General features: G+C 36.2%; 2 protein-coding genes across 3 annotated transcripts; one reads left to right on the top strand and one right to left on the bottom strand.

The window, feature by feature from the left end:
• Window positions 1-545: 545 nt before the first annotated feature.
• Window positions 546-4881, bottom strand: LOC133865316 (uncharacterized). Of its 2 annotated transcripts, none has more exons than XM_062301703.1 (3): window positions 4696-4881; window positions 3773-3843; window positions 546-1261 (listed from the first exon to the last, which is right to left on the bottom strand). In XM_062301703.1, exons 2-3 carry the CDS (start codon window positions 3839-3841, stop codon window positions 680-682), a joined length of 651 nt encoding a protein of 216 aa, XP_062157687.1. In that variant the 5' UTR covers window positions 3842-3843; window positions 4696-4881; the 3' UTR covers window positions 546-679. The 2 variants fall into 2 exon arrangements, with proteins under 2 accessions (XP_062157687.1, XP_062157686.1); XM_062301702.1 differs by having other exon boundaries at window positions 3773-3848; window positions 4696-4880.
• A 2673-nt stretch (window positions 4882-7554) lies between these two features.
• Window positions 7555-19962, top strand: LOC133866601 (uncharacterized). Its single transcript, XM_062303178.1, has 7 exons — window positions 7555-7997; window positions 9694-10509; window positions 14200-14555; window positions 17401-17612; window positions 18770-19026; window positions 19129-19307; window positions 19396-19962. The coding sequence occupies exons 1-7, from the start codon at window positions 7742-7744 to the stop codon at window positions 19477-19479; spliced, it is 2160 nt and encodes a 719-aa protein (XP_062159162.1). The 5' UTR covers window positions 7555-7741; the 3' UTR covers window positions 19480-19962.
• Window positions 19963-20172: the final 210 nt, after the last annotated feature.

Below are 20172 nucleotides of genomic sequence, written 5' to 3'. Positions count from 1 at the left end.
TACCTTTCTATAAATAGGGATCCTTTGTAATGTAAATTCACCAAGTGAATGTGAGCAAAATTTAGCCCTTATAACTTTATCCTATGGACGTAAGTTATAGACCGAATCACGTAAAATCTTCGTTTCTATTTTCTTTCGGCTATTGCCTTTATTTTTCCATTTGTTACAAACAACTTATTTGAAGACTTAATGTTATTATCTGGTATGGACATTTTTTTTTTTTTTTTGTTAGGCTTACATAACATATACTTAAAACTAAAAGATAACAAGCTCATGTGTACAATTAAGCAGACAGATAACATGCTCTCCCTTCCATAATTGCACCATTGGACATGCACCAGGTGTCTATCACTTTTTTGTGGTTAAAAACATGTATTCAATATGGCTTCAATTTTTAAGAATGTTGGAATATGGATGAGTTTTAACTCAAAAAAAATCTAAGCAATGCTTATAAGCTACCTAAAATAATGAAAGGAACTTCACAAACTATCCATGACATCTATATTTGAACATTCAAGTTTCAAAGAACTCTGAACTCATACAGATTGAAAAAAAAAAAATCTTTAGACCAAATGAACATTGAATAAATTTGGACTTACAGATCAGTCAACTAGTTTGGGTATAGTAAGATGCTCCCTTTTGTACACAGAGAAAAGCATATAAAATAGTAGACATACGGCTAAAACCGAACCCAACATCGAGTGCATTGTGCCATACAATCTCCCTTACAATCAACATTATAACCCAACACTTTTGGGTTTCGAAGAAGAAGGTTACGAAGAGTTTTCCCTTTTATTCCCCATTCCTCTCCCAAGATCTGCACATTGGTTTTTAACTCATGTTCAAGACTACATCCAAGAACTTCAGGAAATTTTTTCAGCAACTTGCAGATATCATCATTGGAAAGGCTTAAACCCCTAAGATAATCCAATATTTCATTGACAACTTCAAATTTTGGTACTTCTCCTTTACGTTCTTCACCCCAGTAAGGTGAATGAAACTGGCCAAATGCTTTTCCAAGTATCTTGTCTTCCTCCTCAACACTGAAATCGAATGCAGATAGAGATTCCCTGCATGCTTCCCACGTCTTCCTATCTTCATCACTCAAACTTAAATTTTCAATTTGTGCAGTTGAACGTATTACCCATTTCTTAGGAGAGAAATTGGTGGACCTAGATCCTCTGAGCACATCTTGTGAAAGACCATTAGAGAAGTTCACGTTCAACAGCACAATATTTGGCTTAGCAGTGGCAAGATCAGCCTGGAATGAGAAATTGCAGATCAAATTTCAGGATTTAATAGGTAAGAAGTATAATCAAATTGAAAAATATGATTTCGATCCCAAGTTTTAACAATCAAGATTACCAAACCGATTATTAAGCCAATTAACACTGATAAAATCACCACAATGAAGATAAGCAGAAAATAAACTAGACAAAGAAATTTGGTGATGAAGTAGAAACCTTTTGAAGAACTCTTCAAAAAAAAGTAAAACCATTTTGAGGGCCAGCGAACCCCAAAGGCATCCACTATAGAAGACTTGAATTACAAATGGATCTACTTACAAAACCTTTGTAACTCCCAAGACTCAATTTGCAACCTCGAAAAATGACTCGTTCACCTCCCACTACAATGGCTCTAGAACCTCTGATCTTATTCTATAAGGATTACCTTCACGAAGGAAACTTGTTCGCTTCAACCCAAAACTCCAGTGGCTTTATGCTTTTTATGTGGTTTGATTGATGATGAAACAAGGAGAAGGTTTAAAACTGTTTAGGATCAAGAACAATTGTAAACCTCACCAATTAACATTGAAATATAGTCTCTCAAGTCATATGAAAGTCATCGCATATGAGGCTTTTATAGAAAAAGAGAAAATTGAGATTTTAGGTCAAATTCGGTTGAAATTAAAACTCTCAAGCGGCTGGTTCGGCCAAATAAAGTTTAAGTTCGTTCGACCGAAATATTAGGGTTTTGAGGATTTATGTCAAACTTCGTTGGACCGAGCCTTCGACTGAGGCTCTCGCATTTAAGTATTGGATGGCTTTACACCACTTTAGTCGAACAACCTTCAACCGACCCATCGACTGAACGTCTCGGTTTTTAGTACTGGGACTTGATGCACTGGTTCTGTCGAACGAGTTTCAACCTAGCTATCAACTGAAGTCCCAAACTTCAATTATTGACTTTTCTTAAACCGCATTTTGATCCCGACTTAACCCCCTTAAAGCTTACAACTTCACATGTTTTGACACTAAATTTGTCAACACTAAAAAAAAACCTAGCACAAATAACTAGAGATAAATAACACAAATAACACAAATCCTCACTTAAGTATTTACAAAGCTTACAATCTAGGATGTAAACATTTGCACACAGAGCTTTAGAAGGATGATCCAATATACTAGCAGAAAACTTGATAAACATAAGAGTATTTAAATGATAAATCACTGATTTTTCTTCAAACAAACTAGTTTCAGCAGTATCTTCATTCTGCCACCAAAGCTCCATCATATGCGTCAGTTCACTTCAGAAAACCATTAACCATGAATCAAAGTATCAAACACAAACTTGAAGTTCCAGATTTGGGGATAAACCAGTACATCACATACCACCTCTGCCAGGCTACCAAACAATGCAAAGAAGATAACCAACTGGCTCTCTATCATGCTTGCACATAAAGCATTAACTCACAACAGTTGATTCCTCCTTGATTTTCAGTTCCTAAAGCTGCAGACTTTCCACAAAACATCATGTAACACCACAATGCTAAACATTCTTCAAAGAGAACACTATACTTGACCTAACCCAAAGAGTCCCATCCTCCCCTGTAGGCTGTAGCAGTCACATGCATCACAAAGAAGGCTCTAAAGAAAGCATCCACTGACACCCATTTCACAATAAGGAAGCTGAGCCAATGTAGCTCTCCTCCAGACCCCCCATATAACTTCTCACCATTGCCCTCTTATCTAAAGCTATAGCAATGACATCTTGAAAAACTTTTTTACCAAAACAAGATCCTATTCCCGTCTCCCACTCTAAAAGCAACAAACCTCCTGAACTTCCCACAAGTCCACAACCATTCCTTAAAGCTTCTTTTTTTAAAAAATAAAATAAAATAAAATTCTTTTTATTTCCTCTTTGATAAGTAACAACAGTTCCTAAAAATTTTCCACAGACTAACACCAAAAGAATTTGTGACAGGCTAAGTGCACCAACAGCCTGAATCCAGAGTTCTATGCTTCTTTCTCATTGGGTAGGTTATTCTCTTCATTCAGCTATACGCCTGTTCTCTTGATTGTTTCAGGGATTGCATATTGAGCCACCACAAAACTTCAATCTCATAACTAGGGATTGGGGCCAAAAACTATTCAGAATCAACAGATATCAATCCAAGCACAGGCAACAGGAAACCATATTAATATGAATTACTTATGAATCATTAAAATAAAGGCTGCATATGATTCAACGCCTACACCAAACTCTATATGGTTGAAAGCATCCAAGACCAACCAAAGCTTTAACGTCGTGCACATTTTGCCATAGGTGTCTCAACACCTATACCAAATTATATATGGTTGAAAGCTTTTGTTCCTCATGCACATTTATGACACATGGCAATGATTCCAATCTGCTAAATTGATTACATTTTAAAGTCGGATCAGCTTCTTCATATAGGCTAAAGAGGCCAGAGTTGAATTCATTTCAGTTTCACCTATTCAATGTCCCCATAGAAAAAGAGGTATGTATGCATTGGTAGCTTGGTACTCACAGCGGAAAAGCAGAAGGGTGTTGCAGAACCAAAGGTCAAAAGAGGAGAGACCAATGATTTCCCTAGCATCCCTGTACTGCCAGAAATAAACAATATATAAAAATAAAAAGAAGGAAAATAGGGTAGGAAATACATATCAGACAAAGAAACAACAATTTCAGAGAATAAAGAGAAAAAAAAACAAAAACTAGAAAAATAAAAAGAGTTAAGAGTGAGACTGGTGAATGATTATAGTTATCTACAAATAATTATTTAGCATACAGAGCCCAAGACGTTTAACTTAACATCTGACCTACAGTTAATTTTTCTTTTCTTTTTTTTTTTTAAATAAAAAATAATAAATAAATAACTAAATTCTCATACATATATCGACTTTGATAAAATAAACTTCCTCTTTATTAAATTTTTCACTATTTCCAGTTTACACAACCTAATTAATTTTTGATAGATTATCCCTTAAACTAATTTAAGTTCAGAGATGTTTTTATACAAGAACAAATCCACAGAAAGAAGCTTTTTTTTTCTTTCGTTTTTTGTTTAAGATGACAAATTACTACTACTACACAGACCAGAAACAGTCCAATCAAATCCCATTGATCCAGACTGTTAGCCATATTAGTAACTAGTTCATTTTTAACGTCACCGGCCAAAAGACAGAAAATAAAACTTTTGACGATGGGTCAGCCACAATGACATCCTGCTAAAATCAAATCCAAAACCCAAAACAGCTAAAACCCATCAATCTTCATTCATCACCATAAAACATTCAATGCTTTCAGGGGAAAGAAAAAAAAAAGAAGAAGCTTGTGGATTAGACATTCATTGGGGATGTAGAGCCACAGCTCTTAGAATTACTATGATATAAAAGAAGAAATGAATTACTACGATACCTCTGTCTGAAAAACTGAGAAGGGGATGAATACCTGAATGCAAAGGGTACTTGCTTCCTTGCCACCAGCACCTAACGGAAAGTGGGGCCCGGTCCGAGTATATGCGCCACAGGAACTGGGATCAGACGCCAAGCCTCTGTCCGTCGGTTGTGATTGTAGCCAAATAGCTTAGCGTGGCCTAAGGGTCTGTTTGGCTGCATTGAATCCTATACCCCAAGCATCTGGATAGTACTATCAAGAAAAATTGAGGCGTATCGCGTATAGGTTTTTTTTTTTTTTTTTTTTTTTTTTAATTATTATTATTATTATGTAAGTTGAGGGTCTAGACATCCCTATAATTCTTAAAATTGATTGTATGCAAATTTGTCCTTTAAATTATTAAAAAGAATATGTATTTTTTACATGTTAATGATACATGTTACAATTAAAAATTAATTTGTAAGAAATTTTTGTCGATTTTTAAAATTGTGACAGCCTCAATTTTTTCAGGTCATTAATTCTTTTTTTAATAAAATAATTTAAGAAAAAGACTTTTTACCCCCAACAATCCAAATAAAATGGCCAAACCAAAACTAAAAAGTCTTGAGGGGGGTGGCAAACCACCATTGAAAAGTACAACAAACAAGATTACAAAACAATACTATTTTACAATGGCGTATCATTCCCACTATTAATAAGAAAATCAAGTTAATGCATGATAAATGGATTTGGAAGAAAAATGGCATTCTTTTTTTATCCTTAAGAATTTGACTGAAGTGGCCCATCATACTATATTATGATCGCGAAGCCTTCTTTTCTCCTCATTTCCTCATCCAATTATCCTAGTTTTTCAATTTTACTTTAGTTATATATATAAGGACATCTATTTGTAGAGAAACATGGTGTCCAAATATTTGGAACAATTGATTCTCGAGTAATGTAACAAAGTTACACTAACCCAATGACTCACAAGTACCAAAAGTAGAAGAAATATCAAAACCAACTGAAAAAATATACTTTTAGTTTGTGAAAATATTACATCAATTACAAAAAACTTGAGTTGGACTACACTTGCACAAGATAAAATAAGGTTTTGATAGAATATGATGGAATTAGATGCTAGGAAGCATGCCTAGGATACATATAAAAGTTAGGGAAGTATTCTAGAGTATTTTCACACTTTAATAACGAGATAAGTGTGACTTTCCATGACCGAAGGAAAATAACAAATTTGTATAAGAAATGATAATAATGTTTATTGTGAAGAAGTAAGGTTGTATTGAAAGATGAAGTAGCTTGAATGGGTGTAGTGATGGCTATATGGCCAAGATAGAAAGAGATTATGATCCTCCATAATTATTTGTTTGAATTTGAGATAATTCGTGCATGTGATTGTGAGAAACCACTTATAGGACTCACTTGACTAAATAAAAATTGGGCTGTCCAATCACTCATCCAGTTAGGTAGCAAATATTCTTAAACCAAATGCTAAAATCTTTTAGTAATTTGTTTAGCTTCTATGAAAATTGATCATATGCAAGACCCTGGTACAACGGACAACTTTTGTAGCCTGTTAAGAGGATTTGGTCACCTATTTGACAAATTTCTTACCTTATTATTTCAGGACTGTTTTAGTTTGGTCTGAGTCTAGTGTTGGGGAGTCCACATTTTTTTTTTTTTCATTTATAAGATCACCAACTTCTTATTTATTTTGGATTAGAAGTTAGAATCATCCTCCCCTATAACAATTTTTCTTATTCATTTTTTTAAAAAAAAACACACACACACAAATAAATAGAACAAATGATTAGAACCAATTGCGCGTGGTCTATAAAAACAAATCAAATAAATAGAAGTCAATTAAAAGAAAATTCTATGGTGGATTTGTTTAGCCTCATTTAAGCCCCCCCCCCCCCCCCCAACCCAATTTTTTTAGTGTTTAAGTTTACTATAATTCTTAGTTATGACAATTAAATTTAATTATAACTAATATAAAAGTCACATATATTGACACGCAAAGGCGGAGCTAGCATTTGAGATTTGGTGGGCAAAATTGAAAATAAAATAAAATTGAGAGACAAAACTAAAAATAAATAAAAAATTTAAAGATAAAATTTTAATTTCTTTTTTTTTTTTTTTAAAAAAAAATGGTGGCTTGTAGAGCTCAACCCACACCATGTAACTCCGTCCGTGTTGACACGTTAGCTTTTTAAGTCCAATTGACACTTAATATGGTAATTATTAGATAATTAAATTTATTTGTAGTGCCACATAAAATGGCACTATCACATTAGTTTATAAAAAGAGATTGTAATAAAGGCTGAATTACTCAACACCAAACATTTTCCCTTTTTTTTTTTTTTAATTTTTTTTTTTTTGAGCTTTTTAGTTTGGTTTACCTCATTAGAAGCAAAATTTTCGTGTGAATCACGCACATAACTAGCACATTACAAGTTGTATCACACGATTTCCATTCCCACACACGCAACAAATATCCACACGGCACAACTGTTCTCTAAATCTCAAGTATCCATTGTGTTTAAATGTTATATATGATTTTGACGTCTAAATTGCTGGACAGGCAATGTTAGGAAGTATGAATATTCAATGCTAACATTTGATTTGACTATGAATCTAACAAGAGTTGTTCATTTTTCTAAAATATTTATTTATTTTGTATTCTAAATCTACAAATTCTGACAAGAAATTGTAATTCTTGAACTTTTTAATGAGAAGAAAAAAGATAAATCCGGGTATGGGTCGGGTACACGAGCACTTTACTAATTATGATGCTGGCCTGGGCACGTGGAAGTCAAAAGGCTGAAGCTCCACCGCCCTGCATCGCCGGGCAATCAAGCACTCTCCCTCACGCTCTCTTATCATTGATCATTGATCATCATTTAAAGACATTTTGAAAAAACAGCCTGTTCAAAATAAAAGCAATTATCGATCTCTATTTAAAAATCTCTTCACTTCCTTCACACTCTTCCCTGCTAAACGAAACAAACACATCATTAAAAAAAGAAGCAGATAGACTCTCTCTCTCTCTCTCTCTCTCTCTCACTCTGAGTGGTCGGAGCCAGAGGGCTACAATGCTAGAATGGCTCAGTACAGGCAATCAGGAGCAGAGAGGTTCCTCGGGCCGCGTGGCCTTGATCTCCACCATTCTTCCAACGGCGCGCCCGATCACGTTGCCCTCGGGATTCGCGGCGGGCCTCACAAGCCGGCTCGAGCTCGGCGCTCGGCTCGGTCCGACAAGAGTCGCCGCGTCTCCGTCGGCGCCGTCATTGTGATCCTCTCTCTCGTCCTCGTCGTCACCGTCTTGGCCTACTATTACCTCGCCAGAGACACCAAAGGTCAGTTTCTAAGCCTAATCGAGAAAACGACGGCGTATTTGCTCGCTTTTCTTTGTTCGGTAACTGTTGAGATCTCTGAGTTATGTGTGTTATATGTTATCTTTCCTGAGATGAATCTCAATTATTCTTCAAATGCATTTTGATTTGGCTTGTTTGATGTGTTTGTTCGCTGAGATAATGTTCGAACATGTCGATCACCATATGTCAACTTTGTAAGCACCATGGCTTCCATCTTTTTCTTAATGTATTTTGCGGTTTTGGTGAGGTGAGGGAGTGATATTGTATTCTACTGCAGACCAGGAATTTGAATCGTTTTTCTAGTACTTCGTTTTTTGCCTTTCTGTTGAGTGAATTTGTTTCTATTTCTGCATTCTACTGAATGCCGTTTGGTTGACAAGAACCTTCGATGAAAGAAAGCTGGAATCTGAATTTTGTGCGTGCCATGTTGTTTTGAGGTTCAATCCTTTGATTGGTTCCGTTGGAGATGGAGGTAAGGGAAATAAAATGAATTATTGGGACTTGAATGCTTCAAATCAACTCAAGTCGAGAGAAGGGTTGTTTTAGATTCAGTGAGTGGAAAAGGTTTTTCTTTCTTGGGTCCCAAACTAGTGAAACTTTTATGAGTCATAATATACACAATTTATTTTCCTTCAGTTTATTTGCCTCCGAACTGTTTGGAAAAATATACTTGCCTTTGCTAACCAAATAGTTGTTTGATAACCAAATGGAGGGGCAAGATGTACAATAATATAAAGGCGTTGTTTGATCACTAAAATGAGCACTTCTTCATTTCAAGTGTATTTGATGAGCTTGCATCTTCATGTTCAAATATTTTAGAGTTTGATAATGTTTAATAGTTCAGGATCTATTTGGAAAAAAATTCACTTAAATCTACAGTTGCTCATGGCATATATATATGCACACACACACACGCACAAACACACATATATTCATTCTTTTTGTTTCTTGTCATCCATGCAATGAGTGACAACATCACCTCCACCACCACCACCACCACCATGACTGTTGTCTGTGCTGCCATCCTAGTGAAAACTATCAGTGCTACGTCAGAATAATTGCTGCCACCTATACTTCAACTAGCATCATGAACTTGATGCTGCTCACACACCACCACCATCGTGATCTTTATGAATGTCATAGCATCATCCCTCCAACATCATCCATTGCCATTGTTGTTAACCGTAGGCCTACTCATTGTTGTCATCACCACCCGTCACCTCCACCACCACCTTTGATTTGGTTGTTGCCACCAGATCTGCCACCAAATAGGTAGTAAAGAAGTAAAAGAACCGTATTATTGAGAAAAATCTTAAAGTAATTGTTCTTTGTGTCAAGACTATTATTGAATAGTCTTTTCAATAGAGTGCATAAGTCCAAGAAATCGAATAGCGGCTAAATCCCGCTTATTTCTTGTACATTTTCTTCTCAATAAACAAATGGAGAGGCAAGAAATTTAATGTAGTCAATCACCCTAATTTGTTAGTAATTTTTCTGTTTTTGTTGCAGAATGAATCTACTTTCCTAAACTTCAAATTACAGAATCTTTTTATCATTGTGCAAACTTTTTTCTCTCAGAAGAGATTAATAAGCTTGATTAATAGTTCTTTTTTATTCTCTGGTTGTGGAGGTATGAGTTTTATCTAAGGATTTGATAACTATTTATGTGTTGCTGCAGAAACAAATAGTTATCATGCTGAGAAAGATGAATTGAAGAATGATGATTTTCTTACAAATGTGACACGGACACAGAGAGATAAAGTTCTCAGATTTGGCCAGGGTTTGGTAGGGCATGGCCGAGACTCAAGGTATTGGGATAGAGATGATAGGAGAAGGGATGAAGATTACAATGAGGATGTGGTGGAGCATTCTAGCATGGATTCTATTGACGAAGCTTCTGATAAGGGTGATGTTCCCGTGAAAATGAGGAATGCCAACAAGAAGTCCTCTCTTGATGATTCTATCAAGGGTTCAGATCGGAGAAGCATTGGGTTGTACAATGAAGATGGGCGTAATGAATTGAAAATGTATGAAGCACAATATGAGGCATCTTTGGAGACTGTGGGGCGAACATCTACGGAAAGTGGAAGTAAAGATCAGTTATCTGATGTTGAGGTTTTGGAAAAGCAGGATGAGGTGGCCGATGTTGATGATGAGTATGATGATGGTTTTGACTTTCATGATGCTCGAAAGGAAGACTATGATGACATTGGACATGGGAAAGGGGACCATTTAGATGTAGCAAATTCACACAATGAACATAGTAGAAACTCTAGGGAGTCGTCTGATTTTCTTAGTGTTGAAACCAAGAATCGGAATGTGGCTGAGGACGTGGAGAAAACTTCCACCAATTCATATGAGAAGGACTCTTCTTTAAATTTGCGAGATTTTGATAATGTCAACACAAAATCCAGATATGTTGGTGTTATTGAAAGACAGTCTACTAAGCCACGGACTGATTCAAAGAGGAAAGCAAAACGCCGCAAATATTCTGGTAAAATTTCTGATTTCTTATGCAAATGATCTGGGTGCATGTAAATATATTATTCCATTAACTGAAAATTGAATTAGATTGTGCCAACAAAACTATAATTTTCTTGTGGTTTGGGATTTATTGTTCATTTTGATGCCCACAATTGCTAGTTAATGCAAACATCACAACTAAAGGACATTTTACATCTTTTGCAACCTCTTACAACGACATGCCATGGGTGATGAATGGGAGGGATCCCCAAGAAATGATATGAGTTTGTCACTAAATACGTGGTACTTGAAAGCATAGCTAAGGTTTATATAATGCCTGACAATCAATGTGTAAAGATTTAAGGTGTTTTGGACAAAAATGTGGCTTGCTAGTCATGGTTTGTCAGGGGGAAAACAAGGCTCCCTTGCCTATTGAGAGTGTTGTGGACAGCATCTCAACTGATAAATGTTAATAGAGAAACTAGTTGCCTAATTTTTGTTGCAATATGTCATTATACACCAAGGTAAATCTCTGACATGAAAGAAGTCAAAGTTATGGGTAAAACTAGTTTGGCTAGTAAAGCCTCTTATCATCGGATAAGAGGGTTGTGATTGAATCCATCTACAATCGGGAGGGGAGAGAGGGGTTTAAGGCATGGGAGAGTGTTACCTCTGTCGTGTAATCTATAACTAAATGGTCTTTAATGGACCAAAAGAAATATAATGAGAAAGAAGACAAAGGTCATGTTTGTTAAAGTTTTTGTTTTTTGTTCTCAAAACAATTACATTAACACACAACTCAAAATACAAAACACTCATAAAAAATACAAAACACTTTTTATAAATCTGTATTCTTCCCTTGTTGTAGAAATATTTTGACAAAACATGTGCTTAATTTGCAGAGGTAAAAGCTAGTTTATTATTTAAAAAATTAAAAAAAGATTAGGGTGTGGCCACCCTAAGTGGAGCAGGGGTGGCCGTGCAACAACCCTTACCTCTCTCTCTCTCTCTCTCCTCTTTTCAATTTATTAGTTATTATTTTAACAAATAAGGCTCTACATCTATTTGAGTTTCTCAAAATAAGTAGTTGTACTCTATAGAAAACATTTTCTCAAATGTGGACCCACCAAAAAACACTTTTAAAAGCAGTTTTCACTTTTATGTCACATCACACCACTTTTTTTCGAACAAAAAACAAAAAGCACTCCACAAAACACATTGACCAACATGCCTAAAGTCTTTGCTATTCCAAATACTTGTATATTTGACTCTCCAAATACTCTTCCAAGGAAAAGATGACCCCTTACTCTTTAAAAAATTACCTTACTTCAAACTTCCTCCTTTTTGAAGGGATCCACCAAATACGATCCCCACCACCTTGTCTCAATCTGAGGGTATACAACAAATCATAAAAAGCAATCACCGAATTGACCTCCCAATCCTGTACATATATAATAAATGATAAGTTCTACTGAAGATTTCCATTAGAAAATTGCATATTATCCACAACCCACGCCTCTTTACAACAAGCAATACTAAATAACTCCGAAAAAGACTCCTTTAGTGGTTGATCCCCACACCATAAATCATGCTAGAACCTAATCTTAGTTCCATCTCCCACTTTGGATATGAGCAATCTTGAAAAAAATCCCCACCCCCTCCTAATATGTTTCCACACCTCAATTCCAAAAGGATCCCTCTACCTCCTTAGGACACCAACCTCCACTCATATTATCATATTTTGCTTCCACCACCATTCTCCAAAAAGGCTCCCTCTCCATAGTGTAACACCATAACCACTTATCCAACATTGCTTGATTAAACTGAATCAAGTTTTTTACCCCCAATCCACCAGTTTGCTTTGGAGAACAAATCTTTGTACAATCAACTAAATGGAACTTAAACTCCTCATCGATATCTCCCCACAAAAAAAAATCTTTATGAAGTTTCTCAAGTCAATTAGGCACACCAATTGGAATAGGAAACAATGATAGATGGTATGTGGGCAAATTGGACAAATTATTTTTGATCAAGGTCAACCTACCTCCCTTTGACAAATAGAGCCTCTTCCAGCCGGCCAACCGCCTTTCCATATTTTCTACAATGCTGATTCATATAGAAGTAGACTTGTATGGTGCACCCAATGGAAGAACCAAATATTTCAGCGGCAACAAAGCCACCCCACACCCCATAATACTGGCCAAACTTTCTACACCATCCACCTCACAAACTGGAATTATCTCTAATTTCAATATATTAATCTTTAACCCCGATACTGCTTCAAAGCATAAAAGAGACATCGCAAATTACGAAGATGTTCACAATTAGCCTCGCAAAAGATCAACATGTCATCCGCAAACAAAAGATGAGATACAGTCATACAACCAGTTCTGCATTATTTCTTGACCCCACCAAAAAACCAAATAAAAGTATGCAAAATAATGTAAAACATGACTAGTTTGGCGCTGTGAACCAAGTCCATTAATATGGCCAAGTTCAATCCAAAAAAGGGACAAAACTCCAGACCGTGCATATGTTACTTCTGTTCCTTCTTTGTACTGCTACCTAGGTCTGTTCCATATGACCCAGTTAAACCTGGACTCCACAATGACCCAGGTTCATGCTTCATAGTCCAAGCAAGCAAACATCCATGCTTCCCAGTGCTCAATACTTTGAAAGGCCATCTGATTTGGTCATCTCAAAAATTGTTCTAAGCCCTGATGATACTTCTCTTGGGGCACAACACTAGTAATAAAGTTATTGTTATCTTCTAGAGTCTGACCTGCTAATGTATGTGTAGTGATCAGGACTCTGGTCATAGTTGGCGCTCAAGATAAACGAAAGGGAAAGCAGGAACCTAATCCTTAAATGTGGCCAACATCATCCTACTCAGAGCCTCCATAACAACTACAAAAATTAGATAACGGATCCCATTGTCTTAAACCATGGGACTTAGTAAAGAAACCAGAGGGGCTCCATTTATTTAAATGGAGAATCGCACCGTAGATATACAAAATGCTATCCACACTTATCATTTCTCCCCAAATCCACTTCTCTTCAACAAATACAAGAAGAACTCTCAATTCATATGATCATTTGCCTTCAAGCCATGACTTTATTTCTTATGTTATCTTGCCTAATATTCCCTCTTTTTTTTTTTTTTTTTCATCTTAGCATATTTATTTCAGTTAAATTACCACTACATGAAGTGGGTTGCCACAGTCTATCCCTCCTTTTCATAGAAGGATGAAAATAAAGGCGGGGATGCTAAGCTTATGAAGACTCTAGTGCCTCTTAGTACAATTTACTTTTTGAACTCTTTGAACTTTATATGGATTCAGGCAGTGCCAAAGATATCTTGATCTATTTTTTAGTCTATAATAAGTGGAGGTTTCGGGCTGCTCGCTATAGATATGCTCATTTTGTGCAAGTTCTATAGAATATTTCATTTAACTTATTTGGTATTCTACGGTCACACAATACGTCAATATTCATTGATGTATTTTTAATTCATTCACCCTGCTTTTATTTTATGAGCCACATCCTCATGAATCTCCTCATCCTTATGAATTATTGATCCTAGATACTGAAAGTAATCACTCTTTGCTGTCTCTTGACCATCAAGTTTTATCATCCCTCCATCATCCATGTTTCTACATTTAACTCACTTTCCGTGTTCTCAGTTTTAGTCCTACTGACATATAATGTTTAATTGCTTTAGGTTCCTCCTGTGAGATGAAGTTCTTAAACTCTACTGCACATCTTGTAGAGCCTTTAGAAAGTAGAAAGTTTGCAAGATTTACCTTGCAGTACACAGATGTAGAGGAGAAGCCCAATGGACAAGAACAATGGGAGCCTAGGTTTGCAGGACATCAGAGTCTGGAAGAAAGGGAAAATTCATTTTTGGCACATGATCAGAAAATAAATTGTGGCTTTGTTAAAGGTCCCAAAGGATCCCCAAGTACAGGGTTTGACTTGGCAGAAGATGATGTAAACTACCTCAGTAAATGCCACATTGCTGTGGTCTCTTGCATTTTTGGAAATTCAGATCGCTTGAGGACGCCGACTGGTAAAACGGTATAGGTTTTTTCTTTTCTTTTCTTTCTTTTCTTTTTAATTGAGAAGCAAGAATGGTTCACTATTATGCTAGAAGAAAAATGCATTTATTCTGGAGAATTATGCTTGTACCTAGAAGAAATAGGAATCTTTTCTACTTCCTTCCTCTATGACATCCTTTTGTATTTGTTTTGAGCTGTCCAGTTTTAATATAATCTTCAGGGAGCAATTGCACTTCAAATATGGTGTTTCTGATGGATGCATTAGGATGCTGCGTGTGTATATTGTCTCTAAAATATATATCTGACATATATATTACTTTACAACATGAATTTGTCATTATCAGTTGAGACTTCAAATGGGGAGGTGGCTGTGATAGTTTTACATTATCATAAGAGGAACAACAATCTTTCTTTTCTTTTTCTTTTTTTCTTTTTTTTGCCTTCGTTGAGCAGTTGTATTTTAGTGCAAAATTGTCTTTTAGACGTATTTTGAAGGTAGAAAGTTTGAACCTCAATTTAAGATTTTGAGGCCTAAAAAGATTAGTGGAAGTGAAAACGAAAAATGTTATGCTTCATAATGATATTTGTTCTACTTCCTAATATGGATAATGTTAAGTTAAGCATGTAAGTATACTTCTGGGTCCTTCAGTAAACATATCCCTCTGTGAACATGTCACCTGGTGTTATGTGGGACCACGTGATGTAAACATAGTTGGAAATTAGGCTACTCGTTTATGTGGTGCCTAGGTTAGGAATAGGATGTGCAACTCTAGGATAAAGTCTCTAGGACTTGTGGTTTGTATACATAGCTAGGACATACTTTGGATTGGTGGTAAAAGTTTGATGAGAAGTTATCAAGCTAGTGCAAGAATTTTCTGGCAGAGGCTATTTAATGGTGAAGTGATGGGGTTTTAGTGTTTTTTTTTTTTTTTTAAGAGGTATAGAATACTGAATGGTTTGGTAAGTAAGAAAAGTCTAAGCTTGTGACCTTTTGGGGGAACAGTGCATGCAAATACGACCTGGGAGTAATAACAACTTCGAAGAAGATTAAGACACAAGAAAGAAGCCAGGCAACCATGCTTCCGATAAATCACTAACTTATTTAACAGTTATCCAACACACAAAATTAAGCCTCAAATCAAATCAAGTAATCAACCTAAGATTGATTACGCAAGTCACAAGGTCCCAAGAAAGCCCCAAGTTTAGACAAGAAATATTCCTAAAACAATTCTAGTCAATACACTAATATATAAAGAGCAATTTTTTTTTTTTTTTTTTTTGAGATGAGGTATCCCCCAGGTCCTATAGCTGCCGTGTCCCTCGTTCATTGAACGACTAGCCCACCGAGGTGGTAGTCAAACCTTTCGAGCGTATTTATTGCCTGCCAGGACCTAAGGACTAATCCCCGGCTCAATGTCCGACGCCACACCAGGCATTGAGCGGTTAAACACCAGCAGATGGTCAGAGGCCCGAAGACCCCCCCTCCCCCACACAACTGGGATGGCTGGCCCCAAGAGATTGTTTGCACCTGTATGGAGTCGACCTTGGGACCTGGGGGGGTAATATTCCCTCGAAGCCACAAGCCTAACCATCAGGCCAACCCCTTGGGGTTAATATATAAAGAGCAATTTTGGACTCAAATAATCCTAAAAACACTCAAACATGAAAATAATGCCCTACTATGATCTCTCTCATCTTTCGAATTTTTGGATATGTTTCAAAGTGATAACACTAGCAATGGGAATTTTTTTATTTATTCTTGAATGAGAATGCAGTGAGAGATAGGATCATTTACTCTAATAACAAACTGATGGAGAAGTTATCTGGAAACCTGTCTACTAATGCTTACATGGGAGGCTAAATTATTTTTTTTTTTTTTAAGTTTTTAGGGTTAAGGACTTTAGACGAAAGGATTTGCATATAGCTAGGATGAATCAGGGTTGGAGGCAAAATTTGAAGAAATTTTAAAAAACAGGTTGCACCAATTTCCATAAACCAGCTAAATTTATGGGTTTTGAAGTTGGTTCTGATGAGTTAATTGATTGCAACAGTGGGGTGGTCACGGGGTTCAATGGTCAAGTTGCACAACTTTGTGGCTGTCAACAGTACTTTTTAATAGGAGGTGGAGACTAAGAAAATTACATTCATCAAAGTTTGATTATATTTTAAGTACAGTGAAACTATCTATAGGGCCTTAAACTTCCTTTTTCTCATAGGATTACTTATAATATAGAAGTGAGAAATTCAGAAAGTGCGACTTAAATTAGGCTTGAAACTGCTTTAAAACACACATAAGACTACAGTAACAAACTCTAATCAAAATTATACCCATGGGCCAAATCTGAGAAATCTTGAAACATAATCATAATTAATATGAAAAAATTACACAAACTTCCTACTAACATAAAAAATGTGCTGAAAGTTAACCTCAAGGCAATTATTTATGGTCCCTGGAAAGTGCCAAATTGGATAGACTTCTTAGCTGCCTATGTTTGCTTTTCTCTTAACCTCATGTTGTCTTCAATTTCATCATTACCCATGCCATGGGTTTTTGGGAACCTATAGAGGACGCTGTGCCAGCTGGAAAATTTAAGAGCTATTGTGCTACCCTTCTGATAATCATTATGTAATGATATGCACCCCAGGTGTTGACATTTAAATATGAAACTAGAAGTCTTTTATTTTATTTTATTTTATTTTTATTTTATTTTTATTTTATTTTACAAAGGGGTATTAGATGTGATAATTAGATGGAATTTTCTAAGATTACAGTGATTTTGATTTACATATGGTTGATTTTGAATAACGATATTGTCCTGAATGTCTGGGATTGTAGATGATGTCTCAGTTTCTCTTCATTCCAGGTGACTCGACTGTCAAGGAAAAATGTATGTTTTGTTATGTTCATGGATGAAGTTACTTTGCAAACACTTTCTTCAGAAGGTCATGTACCAGATAGGATGGGTTTTATTGGCTTGTGGAAGGTTGTGCTGGTGAAGAATCTACCTTATTCTGATATGCGAAGAGTGGGGAAAATACCTAAATTGTTGCCGCATCGGCTTTTCCCTTCTGCAAGGTGAGCATGAGACTACTTAGACTACGGAAGTGTGTGTTACAATGCAGTTCATGGTAAAATGTTGTCTATAGCTTGTAACTGAACTAATTTGTTTCTGTTCAATTTGCATTGATTAATATATGTTTATTCTGTATGTACATATCATGGATGGCAAATGATAGTGATGATTATAACCGTTATCTACTGTGGAGACTAGACAGCTAACTTGGTGATGGAAGTTGAATGTCTAGTAATGTTTAGAAGAATCTCACATCATGCAACCCTGTTTCAATTGCTACGTGGACTATTTAATTTTTTGCTTTGTTAGAAATATACTGGAATGTAGTCTCGATGACAATGTATTTCTTCTTGATTATGTTGTCTTTCTTAAGAGTTTATATGATTTACTGAAAGATATTCATAGTTCATAATGAATAAAATCTTTCTTCCACAGGCTAACATATTTTTTCAAGCTTGAAACTGGGATATGGTTCTCACTTTTTACTTTTATGTTTGCAAAGTTTGGTGTCTGGAATTTTAATGTTACGGGTGTACCTAAATTTTGACTGGGAGTAAGCTGCGAGTGTTGGATAATAAATTGATTACTCACATGTAGCCCATATTCTTACACAAACTTTTGATAATTAATTAAAAGCATAGGTGTTTAGGTTACACCCAAAATTAGGTCCAGTATTTTAAATATTTATGATTTGAATATTCAATGAAATACCCTACATGCTCTCAGAAGTTCACATTTTCTATAATCTCTATATATGATTTTGAGTATTTAATGAAGGATTTCAAATTCTGCTTATTGTAGTAGTCTAACTTTTAGTGCGAGACTGTTCCAGCATTTAACTATCTGCTCCCTAATTTGTAAGATGCCCATAGCAGTACTTTGCTAACAACCAATTTGTGACTTTAGAGTAATACGTCATAAATAAACAGGCAAACTCTGTCCACTTTTATTCAAACGGGGCCTGCCTGTCAAAGAAGTCCATTTTTACCATAGGACTTCTGTAGGAACTGCTTCTATGTCATATGTTGCTCATTGGAATTGTATATTTGCTGGTAAGGTGGGTATTCTATGCAAACAAGCACTGGCTCTTGTGCCATATATATATATGTAAAGAAGCACTGGCTCGTGTCTAAATCTTATGTATCTAAAATATTTTCAGGTATTCAATCTGGTTGGATAGTAAATTGCGTCTCCAACTTGACCCTCTCCTGATCTTGGAATACTTTTTGTGGCGAAAAGGTCATGAATATGCGATTTCTAATCACTATGACCGGCACTGTGTATGGGAAGAAGTTGTGCAGAATAAAAAACTGAACAAGTACAACCACACTATCATCGATGAACAATTTGCATTCTACAAGGCTGATGGTCTGGAAAGATATAATGCCTCAGATCCAAACAAGCTTCTCCCTAGCAGTATGTGTTTTATAAGAATTTATAATTTGTCCAAACCTGCAGCTATATGTACTTCCTCCAACAATTTATGACATAATTTGCCTTCTGCTTTACTGGCTACAGATGTACCTGAAGGATCTTTTATCATCAGGGCGCACACTCCGATGTCAAATTTGTTCTCCTGCCTTTGGTTCAATGAAGTTGACCGGTTCACTCCTCGTGATCAACTGAGTTTCGCGTATACATACCAGAAGTTGAGAAGGAAGAATACTGGCAAACCGTTTCGTCTTAATATGTTCAAGGTCAATAATCCCTATGGAATGTCACCACCTCAAAGTGAATGGAAATTTAAACTTGATCTAACAGTTCTGTTTGGTTCCTTACATGCAGGACTGTGAGAGGAGAGCCATAGCTAAGTTGTTTCATCACAGGTCAGATGAAAGGCGGAATATTCGCCAAAGCGCAACGGAGTAAAAAATGTGTCTCTGACCTTTTCAATAGGAAGCTGGATTGTCTATTTTGTGCTTTGCCGCGCACTTCTTGAATGCCAGGTGAAGGTATGCCGCCCTTTAATGTTCTAAATGTTGCAGAAGTACTGCTTCTCGACGTGATACATGAAAAATTCTCTGAGTTTGATGTGAGGGATGGCTATAGCGGATGCAGAATTTTATTGGCGAGATTAACATAATTTCTGGCAGTGTTTTGAACTGGCTGTCTCTATAGAAACAGATATTTGCAATCCGCTTTTGCGCCCATTTTTTATTTTTTTTTCCCCATTCATTACTTCGTTTGAATGCAAGCGAAGCGCCCGGTACCACGGCTACCATTCTATGTATCTTCCCTTCCCACTAACTCACCGAGTTGGTTGTTGCCTGTAAGAAATTTTGATTGGTCATTCAAGCTTTTGTATGATATTTTGGCTAGTTCCTCTACTGATTTTGAAATTCTGTTTTCTTAGTCAGACTATGATTCGTTATACCTATGCAACTGTGAGACACGCGTGTGCAAGCGAGCGGCAATGCTTTGCAGTTTGCACCGGGTGACACCACTAGCATGTGTTTATTTAAAAGTCATTCTAGAAGCACAAATAAATCTCATAACTTTTCAAGGTGGGACAAAGTACTAGGCAAAAATAGGGAGTTGAAATTTTGAAATTAGAGGGAAACT

Source organism: Alnus glutinosa, chromosome 4 (assembly GCF_958979055.1).
Source record: "Alnus glutinosa chromosome 4, dhAlnGlut1.1, whole genome shotgun sequence".
NCBI classification, from domain to species: domain Eukaryota; kingdom Viridiplantae; phylum Streptophyta; class Magnoliopsida; order Fagales; family Betulaceae; genus Alnus; species Alnus glutinosa.
Note: the sequence above shows the minus strand (reverse complement) of the source record. Positions and strands in the feature narration are given on the sequence as shown.

What these genes read in the sequence shown, in the direction of transcription:
- LOC133865316 (XM_062301703.1), bottom strand. Translation starts at nt 3,841, where the DNA reads ATGCTAGGGAAATCATTGGTCTCTCCTCTTTTGACCTTTGGTTCTGCA. An exon ending in CACCCTTCTGCTTTTCCGCT is followed by an intron (nt 1,262 to 3,772) that starts GTGAGTACCAAG and finishes TTCTCATTCCAG; the next exon opens with GCTGATCTTGCCACTGCTAA.
- LOC133866601 (XM_062303178.1), top strand. Translation starts at nt 7,742, where the DNA reads ATGGCTCAGTACAGGCAATCAGGAGCAGAGAGGTTCCTCGGGCCGCGT. An exon ending in CGGCTTTTCCCTTCTGCAAG is followed by an intron (nt 17,613 to 18,769) that starts GTGAGCATGAGA and finishes AAATATTTTCAG; the next exon opens with GTATTCAATCTGGTTGGATA. An exon ending in AAACAAGCTTCTCCCTAGCA is followed by an intron (nt 19,027 to 19,128) that starts GTATGTGTTTTA and finishes TACTGGCTACAG; the next exon opens with ATGTACCTGAAGGATCTTTT.